Genomic DNA, 11,591 nt, shown 5'->3' on the forward strand with positions numbered 1-11,591 from the left:
TAATTATATTTCTATGTCTATATTTATTTTTTTATATTCTTAATTTAGCTAGTATTTTTGTATTACTAATAATTTTATGTAATTAATATAACTAATCTTTTAGATTATTATAATGTTTAATATTATTAATCTTCTAGATCAGTTATAAAGAGGTTAATAAACCTTGAACATTACATTTATATTAATTAAACTACCTTGAACTACGTTTATATAAATTTTTTAGAATTGTAATAAAGATTTTGTGTATCACTTTATTCATAATAAATAATTTATACGACTATTTTGCAAAATTACTATTATACATCTGCTTGATTTCTACCACTAATATGATGTCACTTCTGTGAGTAGATCTGCTAGCCTAATTTGCTTATTATTATTTTATTGTTTTTATTTCTCTTTTTTAATAAGTAGCGCATTAAACTTTACGGTTTATTCTCTCTCTTTCTCTCTCTCTTTCTCCCTCACTTACTTTGTCATTTATTTATTGTTGCGTGTTTTTTTCGCTATCTCCTTCCAACATCCAAGGTTTTCTATTCCAGACAGTATATATGAGTCTAAAACACGTCAAAAAGATATCTTAATGTCTTTTAGATATGCGTCTCGCATGTGTTGACTCACTTAGAAATATGTAGTTCTTCGAAAACATTGTTACATCGAAAATTAAATACAACAAATTTTTGAAATGTCCATTATTTTAACTAATTATTTTTTACAATTTTGTTTAATTTTTAAATTGGAAAAAAATATTTAAAACAACATCTTCCAAAACAATATATTGAGGAAAATATTAATAAGATTATCACACACACACACAAACACACACACACACACACATAAATATTGAAAAATAAAACACTTTCTGACACTCAATTTCCTACTCAAAGACGTTAAAGTTTTGAAAGATGCAAGTTTTGAATTTCAAGAACTTTTTGATTTTAATGATATAAAAACGACATCATATTAAGAAACTACATTTTGCAAAAAATAAGGGAACACTTGAAATTAATGAGAATAAAATTCAATTTCATGTATCTTTGTGAAAAATGGTCGAAGAATGAGTACTCATGAGAGTAGGTAGAACAGATTACAGATTTTACTGCTCAGATGTAGTGCAACTATTAATTGACACCTGTGTAATACGTAAATTGTCAATAATACACAAAAATAGAGAAAACAATTTTAAATAAATAACAATAATAATAATACATAAATTACATATATTTTAATTATATGTAAATTATTATTTTGTTACAGAAGCAAAGTTGAGCAATTTATAAAAGTAACGCGTTACTATTAATCGTTAACAATTTTAAAAAGTAATACTATACTACTGTTTTTACTTAGAAAGTATTCAGTAAGCAAAATTCAGTAAGCAAAATTCAGTAAGCAAAGTATTCAGTAACACGTAATATGTTAGCAGATTGGTAATAGACTTCCTTAAAAGTTACTAGCAAATTGGCACACGTTATTTCAGCAATATGCTTACTAGTTGCTAATAAAGCCTGCACTTGAATCTGCAATCTAGCAGCAAAATCAAGCAGAAGTCGCAAATCTTGCTCTATTATTGCAACTAGTCTATTGGTATAGCATTATTAGTCAGCTTTGTCATATTTTCGACAACAATTTATTAATATTTTCTAATATTACAGACTCTGTCTATAATTAGTTGTGTTTCTACCGTCAGGAATTGATAACATGCTCTGTTGAAAATCTGTCTCTGCAGGCTTTGTCTTACCTGGATAACTATTTGTAATTTTTTTGGCTATTTTTTATAAAATTTTAATATTTTTTTAAGCATCCAATTATCAGCCAAAATCTATAGTAGTTTTGTTATTATAATTACAATGTGATTTATATGCATATAGGGTATACATATTATAAAGTAACAATAAAATTTATCAAGGTTTTTACTTTAAAAATTGTTACTATTACAAATAAAAAAGTTACGATCGTTATAAAAAAAATGCGATAATGGCGTTATAAGTAACGCGCGTTACTTTGCAACTTTGTTAGGTGCTTGCAATAAAAATCAACGAAACTCATTAAGCTATTTTTATTCTCCTCATTTTGTTTGCAAAATTTGAAGAAAATTATTGCAATAAAGTACAATAATTATATTTGTTTTTATGTATTGTTATTATAAAAGAATTTATGCGGTTTACGTTTAGTTTATCTTTTTGGTAAAGTACTTATATTTTTTAGAAGCATTTACAGCACGTATCTCTCTAAAAAAAGACGAAGGCTTTGTTAATAACTAAATAAAAAATCTGCTGCAATTTTTTATGTGCAACACGTGTCATATTGGATATGATATAGAAGTGACGAATAAATCCGACAAGGCTTACCACTTCTATGTTTTAGCATGTTAGGCTATCTGAGAATCCCTCTAAAAAAAGCGTGTCAACTGAGTGAATTTCGTATCGATGCGTTGAGGCCTCCTTTCCGCGACGCTAATTAGTTTTTTCGCTTGCCTCGCTTCGTATTGCGAGAGTAGCTGTCAGCGCGATGGAATTTTGACAGCTGTGAAGTTTAATTTTGACAATCGCGTGACAGTTTGTTAAAAAAGTTAAGATTGTTGTTATAGAAGAGAGGAAGATCTTTTTTGAAAAAAAGAAACAAAAAAAGAAGAAAAAAAAAACGAAAAAGAAGAACAAATAAAGAAAAAAAGGAAGAAAATTAGGTAATAAATTAATATATGTATGTACATGTATGTTTCATACATGTATGTATGTGTGTAAAAGAGAAAAGGACTTTAGGATAGAGAGAGAGAGAGAGAGAGAGAGAGATTGATTGATTGATTGATTGAGTGAAGTTTATTTAGCTTTCTCAGCTATTATGTTTTACATAGATTTACATACATGCTTCTTTAACATTCGTTTAAATACATCAATTCTTTTACAACTTCTAATTTCTGCTGGCAAGGTATAGTATAATTTTACGCCCTCGTAAGACACGCTTTTTTGCGCACTTTTAGTTATAACAAATTTTATTGCGATAGTCCCTTTCTGTCTTGTTTTTCTTCCATTTTCATTACTAATTACTTCTAGTCTATCCCTTAAGTAATTTGGCGCCAAGTTATGTAAAATATTAAATATAAATATACGTACATTATAGTGTAGTCTCTGTTTTATAGACATAAATTACAACGCTTGTAACATATGTTCTATTTTGGTATATCTATTACATTGTAATATTACTCGCATAGTCCGATTCTGTGCTACTTGCAATTTATTCAATTGCGTTTTTCCCATATCTACCAGTAGAGACTAGGAGAGACCGGGAGAGACCGGGAGAGACGGGGAGAGACCGGGAGAGATGGGGATAGACGGGGAGAGGCGGGAGAGACCGGGAGAGACCGGGAGAGACGGGGAGAGACGGGGAGTGACGGGGAGAGACGGGGAGAGACATATGCGTTGTAACCGCTCATGAAAAAATCTACTTTACAAAAAAAAATTAAATTAAGTGTAAAATGCACAATTTTTTGATAATAATACGAATAAAGCTATACAGTTATCATATTTACAATAATTGCCTTCAAATTTCACGAAGGATATAAGATAAGGAGAACAAAAGTAACTTAATAAGTTTTGCTATTTTTATCACAATATACTTACATAACAATGTAAAATTTGCAATAAATATACTATAATTTGTTTTTTCTCTATGTTTATCTCTCTATATATCGCACTGCAAATGTAACCAAATGTAACTTAGCATATTCAGCATATTTTGCATTTAATTAGCATTGGTATGAGCCACATGGTTACAAACGTTTCTAATATTTTCTAATTTTCGCAAATGCAGTTAGTTTTACGGTGGCATGCTTAGATTGTGCAAAAAATATTTCCGAGACAGTCAGTTTATTCGTAAACAATGAGTGTCTGAAAACTTGATACAATTGTGAATTTTAAGTCATAAATCATGTGTACAAATTGTCTGTGATGATATAAACGACATACACAAAGAAGAAATTTAAACATTAATATTCTTTTATCGAATTTTGCTTATTACATTAACGTTGTAAAAAATTAATAAAAATACGAAGTTGTAGCTTTAAGAATAAATCAGTTTAAAAATAAAATTTTAAATGTCAATACCTCCGCAGTTGTCAAAGTGTGTAAATATAACATATATTAAAGAAATTTATTATTTGTAAACCAAATGTTTACAAATAACAGATTAATTAAATTAATTTGCAAGTGTTTCCACCATGGATCTGTATTTTCTTTATAATATATAACAAAGATTGAACGCGATGCAAAAGAAGAATTCTGTAACAACTACGATTTTCTTCTCGCACTAACTATCAAAACCTCATCAATAAACTTTTTTTAAATAGAGAAGTATTTCCTGATAAGACTCTACTTATTTTTGTTATACTGACTTGGTCCTTTGATTGCCATTTTAATACAAGTAGTTAGATATTAATTCTGTGGAATTTCTTGTACACTAATTACAAGTTAATTAATTAATTCTTTTGACTAATTTCTTTGACTGTCACCTTGGTATAAATAATTGAAATGCGAAAAAAGAAATTGCTATTATTATTACAGAATTCTTTCTTGTACGTTCCTTCCTTTACGTTCAAACTTTATTAAACTTTATTCAGGATCAAAACTATTAAAACTAATGAAAATTTATAAAATTAATTTAATTACATATAATTACTGTTATTTGTAAAAATTTGAAAAATTAATTTTTTTAGTATTTATATATTTATACTCTAAAAATTTTTTAACTTAAAAATAACATTGAATACCAACATAAGCCGCAGTAGCTCTGACAACTTACTGCGGCTTATGTTGATATTTAATATAATTTTTAAGTTAAAAAATTTTTCACTACATTTCAGATTCGAGATGGTACTTGTGGAATTAACAGGAATTTTCATTGTTATCTTGAGCATTGTGTATATTTATTATAAATATGTGATATTTAATTTTTGGCGCAAGAGAGGTGTTTTTTATGTCGAACCTGTTGTACCAACTGGAAATGTAACAGATTTCGTAACTGAAAAAGTGCAAGTAGGTGAGTATCTTTACCTATAGTTAATATTATAATATTAACATATGCAGTGCAAATAAACATTTACCTTTTTATAGACAAACTTTTGTATTTTTTATTTTAAATTTTATATTTAATTAAAATATTAGAGTAGAACTGATATTTTGAATTGAAAAAAATAAGTACTTAAAATACAGATAAAATTTGATAATAACGTAATAAATTAGGATTACATATATGCAAAATTATTATTAATATACATTTATGGTTTGTCGCATTTTAATTATTGTTTACAATTTTGGATTACAATATTTTATTTATTATTTATATTTTATAGCTGTGACAAAGAACTCCGCACAATATTTAAGAAAAGAATATTTAAATTAGTCCGCTTGATATTGTAGTTTTTTATTTTTGATAAAAAATGTTAATTTTTGTTTCTGTTTTGTTTGGGAGAAAATAAAAATAAATATCTAGATAACATTTCTTATAAATGAAGTTAGGCGAGAAAGTTAATAGAGCTAATTAAAATTATATCACATAACAGCAGCACATAAAAAATTGAGTTTAAATCAGGAATATGTAGGGCATTATAGTTATTTGCGAAATAGGTCATTACATGCATCGATGATACAGAATGTAATACCTTGTGTTTGACAGAAATATAAAATATTTTATAAAAGTACACTACATATGTATAATAACGAAAATATCAAACGCAATTTAGTTTTCGTGTAATAGCTATTGGTGCTGACTTTTATGACTTCAAAAATTGATTTTTTTAAGAATTAGTTTTATAATTATTTGTTACAAACATATCATCAATTTAAACAAATCGACTAATAGTGTTTTCTTTTCATAAAAATTATGCAAAGTCTTTTATTTATATTTTTATAAAAATTGATATTATTGTGTGTGTAAGTGTGTGTGTGAGTGTGTGTATGTTTTTATAGGAATTTTATTTTAAATATAAAAAATTGCAGAATATTAAATAATAAGAAAATTTTTTTAACAGGCGTACTTTTCCAAGATGCCTACATGAAATATAAGGATCATCGCGCTTTTGGAATGTATACATTTTTTAAACCAAATTTGGTAATTGCTGATTTCGATCTTATTCGAATTGTGTTAACAAAGGAATTCAAGTGTTTTCATGATCGTGGGATGTATTGTAACGAAAAGATTGATCCACTGACTGGCCATTTGTTTCTTATGCCTGGAAAAAGATGGCGAAATATGCGTGTTAAGTTAACACCTACATTTACTTCAGGAAAAATTAAGCGGATGTTTCTTATCTTGAAGGAGTGTGGCGAAGAACTCGCAAAGCATTTAAAGAGTAAAGCTGAAATGAGAGATTCCATCGAAATGAAAGATACTTTAACAAGGTAAGTTATTAAAAAAACATTATTTAATCGAAATTTTTCAAACAATTAGTAAAAACTCTCTTAATTTAAAAAAATATATAATAATAAATATGTTATTAATAAATCTAAAGCTCTATTTAAAAAAATTCTTTCTATTAGTAATTGTATAAAGTATATATAATTTTAAAGTTATTTTTCCCTACAAAATATAATTATGTTTATATTCCCTACAAAACATAATTATGTAATAATTATGGAAAAAAATTGTATTTATTTAGCAGCAATATAATGTTTGATCAATATCTTGCCATCAATGACAAGTTTTTTTATATACAAAATACAATTTGTTGTTCGTAATATTTAATTAAGCAGATTAAAAGTAAAAATTACAATGTATCATGTTTTTAAAAGTTTTTCATTAATGTTTACAAAAGTCTAAATACAGACCCATATAAAAATCCAGTAGACCTTTTATCTATTAAACCTCCATGGGACGTCTATCTCTATAATGAAAGTCAGATAGATATTCTTATTTATGATAGATCTCTATCCATTAAATGTCTAATGAGCATCCATTAGAAGTTTTAAATCTTCATAGATATCCATTAGAGGATTTCGTTATATGTGGGGAGCACCTTTCTGTATTCAGTTGAAACTTTTATTGGCTATAAGAGATATAGCACAAAAATAATTAAATAATTAAATACATTGTTGTTAAAAGCGCTTTATTCCTGATGTCTATTTTTGAACAATATAGCAACTAATAGGAACGACATTATAATCGTTGATAGCAAATAAAATATTACACACAGTCTTTCATATATATTTTTAATGTATTTTCTTATTACTAATAATTACATAATTTACTACATAAAAATACTACATAAATATTACATAAATACTACATAAAATACTACATAATCATATATAACACTTTTTCTGACTGCAGCATCAAAATTTTAAATCGCTGTCCATCAACGGCAGTATTTCAAACAATTGCCACAAGTCTGATACGTCTGCAATGCCATACTTTCCATATTCAATATCAATTAAGTTATTAAGTCACCGTTGCGATATCTATCGATATTGCGAAAATACCGCTTTAAAATTTTTCTTCTATATTTATGAATTCGCGTATGCGGATTTTTGATTATGAAATAATGGAAAAAAATTATCTTTTTTTTTAATCTTCATATTACTACATATACTTTAATATACTCTTTAATAACTCACCTGCTGCCTTACGGACCCGCGCACAGACATTATGTTCCTTAAATGAATTATTTACGTTTTACGGAATGACAATACCAATTCCAATTCGTTGTTGGACAACGAATTGGAATTGGTATTGTCATTCCGTAAAACGAGGAGCGTTGCTCAGGCCTAATAATTATTGTAATCTATAAGTTTTAGTATATAATTTCTTAATTTACTATCATTGAAAATATGAGACGCAAAGGTATAATGTTTTGACAATTCTTTTAGATATTTGAAATTCTTTTGAATCTTCTTACTCTTATTTGTTACTATGTCCCTGATATGTTCATCTTGATTTCTAAGAAATTCTTGCGTATTTTAATATTAATGTAAATGTTTCGATAAATTTTGTTAAAATTTATTAATAATTATTTGTTAATTTTGTCAATAGATATACAACAGACGTAATTATGTCAACTGCTTTTGGTATTAAATCTAATTGTATTGAAGAACCAAATAATGAGTATCGAATCCAGGGAAAAAAAATTTTTGAAGTAAATTCATTTTGGACCGCTGTAGCTATGTTTGCGCCGCAAATTATGGAGTTTTTTTCCATTCCAATTACGGAACAATCTGTCACGAATTTTTACACTAAAATGTTTCGAGAAAATGTGGAATACAGGAAAGCTCATAATATTGTCAGACATGACTTTGTGGATCTGCTCATACAACTCATGGAGAAGGGCTACGTTGATCCTGAAGATGACAAGATCATCAACGAATCATGTTAATACATATAATTTATGCTCATTTTTATATTAATAGCTTTACCACTCTGCGTATAAAAATATTTTATTCTGTATATTAGATTTATAAACAAGAAGACATCTTCTTTTTACATGAGATTATTAACAAAACTATTATTTTATTTATTTACAGCAACCATAAATAAACTTACCATGACAGAAGCCACTGCGCAAAGTTTTGTCTTCTTTGCAGGTGGCTTCGAAACATCCGCGATGACGATGACATTTGCCCTATATGAATTAGCTCAATATCAAGATATACAAGATAAAGTTCATAAGGAAATCGATAAAACGTTGGCAAAACATGGTGATCTAACTTACGACGCTGTGAACGAAATGACATATCTTCACAAAGTATTAAATGGCACGTATTAGATTGGGGAAAAAGAAATCCATTATTTTTTTGCTAAATGGCTCTAGTGATATATATCTCGACCAGGGGGTCGATTCTGTATTTCTGAAGAAAGTAAAAATATGAAAAGGAGCATTGTCTCCACTGATTGGTATATACTTTTAGAATTAGCAATATATACCAATCACTATTGCTCAGTTTTCACATTTTTACTTCTTTAGAAATACAGAATTGACCCCCAGGACTTCTATGAAAGAGGCATCATGAAATTACCTTTGAAATAGCAACAAATTGTAGAATAAAACTGTGCATATTTAATCCAAATCAAACAATTCTAACTATGTTAAATAAAGCCTTGAAATAAATAAAAAAGTAATAGATTTCTTTTTCCCCAACCTAATATATTAAAAATCGCATTTTCTATTTAATCGGAGATTCAATTTTCAACAAAACAGAAAGATTATTTTTATTATCTCATTATTTAGATGTACGAGCATTTAAATGTTATAAATTGCTTGTAATTATGTAAAGATGTTTTCTCTTTCTACATGCTGCAGAAACTTTGAGGAAATATCCACCTGTTCCAGTATTAAATCGCATCTGCACCGAGGAAATAATCCTATCGACCACAAATATTAGTTTACCAAAAGAAACGTTAATAACCATACCAGTTCTTGGAATACATCGAGATCCATCAATTTATCCAGACCCAGATAACTTTGATCCTGAGAGATTCAATGCAGATAAAATAGCAGAAAGACATCCTTACGCTTATTTGCCGTTCGGAGAGGGACCACGAATTTGCATTGGTAAGGATGTAAACTAATTTTCTATAATTTTTATGTTGCGTGTTTTTATATACAAAAAGTATAATAAATGTTTTCTAAATTCTCATAAAAAAAATCTTTGTAAAATTATTTATTTAAATGTTTTACAATTATTAAATTATTATTGTTATTAATTTTCAGGTTTACGATTTGCCAATTTGCAAATAAAAGTTGGACTTGTAAGTCTTCTGTCAAAATATAAATTTAAACTAAATCCTCGGACTCCAATTCCTCTTACTTTTAATACTAAAGCTCTGGTTCTTGTAGCAAACAGTAGTGTACATCTTATCATTGAGCCACGTTAAAAGTGTCTTTTTGTAGAAAACTAAAATTTTTATTTATTTATTCAAAAAATATGAAACATGTCAAAAGTGTAGCTTAAAAGAAAAAAGAAATATATTTAATATATTGTTACGTCCGGCGAACTTAACGTTTTTTTTCCTATCCCTGACCCTCCAAAGAAAATAGTTGAGTAAGGAAAATCGTATTCTGACGGTTATTGATAATAAAAAATGTTTGTAAAGAATTGCTTTATCATCGCGCACAAGTTCGCGAGATATAACAACTTATAACTTTATTTTCAAAGAAAAGTAAATACGTAAATCAAAGGGTACAGCCATCAAACAAGGGCTCTAATTCTCCATCTATAAACAATTTCAAAGAGCGACCGTCAGATATGATTCAATTTCTTTGGAATCTAAGGCAATGTTGAGTTTAGAATAAAAATATACAGCTATCCTTATCACCGGATCATGCTCAAACAATGCCTTAGATCGGTACTCAATGTAAAAATAGAGGAAAAAAAGGGAAATGTCAAAACTTAAGAAAAGATTAAACTCATCAAACAAGCTCCGTAGTCGGTGGTTTGTAAGATGAAAACGACGGAATCAGATCAGAGCGGCGCGGAATCTTTTAGAACTGACATATCAAGAATATTTGAGGAATCTAGCCACCCGTCGTGTTCCCGAAGCGTCGACAGCTCAGCTCTACTACCTCTCGTGCTTCTACTTCCAAGGACTCACCCTGCTGCGTATTTAGTATTTTTAAATATAGCTCACTAGATCAAGGTACGCTCCTCACCTACGTTTTGCTCTGCTGGGCCTCGTACCCTTTCCAGGCCTTCGTTTTAAGCATGCGCCTTAACATTAAATTACCCCTTCTGCTCTTAAGCTATTGCGTAACTCTCCGCCGTTTTTAGAATGCGTTTTCTCCCGGTGCAGGCAACACCTTTTCTGCACGCGGTATTAACTCGAACAATTCAGCGGCACATGTTTAATATTTAAATTGTGAAATTAAGTGAAGATAAGATAAAGTTAAAGTAAAGGTGAATAAAGTTGGTTGAATTAAAAGCAAGGATTCATTGTCCTGACCGCACCGTCTTACGAGGAATTACCCGGCAAGACATACGGAGAGCGCTCGAGCCACGTGCGAGAGTCAGCTCACAGCAATTACGCTACACACCCCGAGTCCCTCCTCCCACGTTCTCTGCCATTGGTTCCCCGGAGCCAGAAAACCAACCGCCATCACCTCCACTTTCCCCTGCGCCTTCTGATTTGAGCGTCGAGTTTTTAGATAAGCTTTACATTCCATCCTCTCGTCTGCGTTATAATTGTTAATGCATTACATATAATGTTACGTACGTAATATTTACACAGTTTTGTGAGTAATATAATTGAATATATAGAAGTATGAATTTTTTAATAATTGTGTAAACATTTAATTGCATGTATTTACTTAATCATAAATAATATAAATAATAAAGTGTAAAACATGAGATCGCCGAAATTCAATTCTAGTAAGGCAACGACTCGATATGTGATATATTTATATAATATATATTTAAAATATTTAAAATATAAATAATATTACAATATAATAAAATTATAAAATAATATATTATCATAATCTAAATTCAATATAAAAATGCAAAATGTATAAAAAGTATAAAATATACAAGTACATAAAAAATATGAAATCCTATCCTATCTAAAAAAAGGCATGTAAAGTCGATTGCTCGCATTTCTCGAAGATCATTGTTGTC

The 11,591-nt window shown here is 28.7% G+C and overlaps 1 protein-coding gene across 2 annotated transcripts; it reads left to right on the forward strand.

The window, feature by feature from the left end:
* The first annotated feature begins 90 nt into the window (after positions 1-90).
* LOC105831064 (probable cytochrome P450 6a14) lies at positions 91-11,146 on the forward strand. Of its 2 annotated transcripts, none has more exons than XM_012670919.3 (7): positions 91-2,680; positions 4,853-5,028; positions 6,020-6,389; positions 8,017-8,351; positions 8,505-8,735; positions 9,281-9,532; positions 9,692-11,145. In XM_012670919.3, exons 2-7 carry the CDS (start codon positions 4,860-4,862, stop codon positions 9,853-9,855), a joined length of 1,521 nt encoding a protein of 506 aa, XP_012526373.1. In that variant the 5' UTR covers positions 91-2,680; positions 4,853-4,859; the 3' UTR covers positions 9,856-11,145. The 2 variants fall into 2 exon arrangements, with proteins under 2 accessions (XP_012526373.1, XP_012526372.1); XM_012670918.3 differs by lacking the exon at positions 91-2,680 and adding an exon at positions 3,378-4,113 and having other exon boundaries at positions 9,692-11,146.
* Positions 11,147-11,591: the final 445 nt, after the last annotated feature.

This window comes from Monomorium pharaonis, chromosome 5, assembly GCF_013373865.1.
Source record: "Monomorium pharaonis isolate MP-MQ-018 chromosome 5, ASM1337386v2, whole genome shotgun sequence".
In the NCBI taxonomy this organism is placed as follows: Eukaryota; Metazoa; Arthropoda; class Insecta; order Hymenoptera; family Formicidae; genus Monomorium; species Monomorium pharaonis.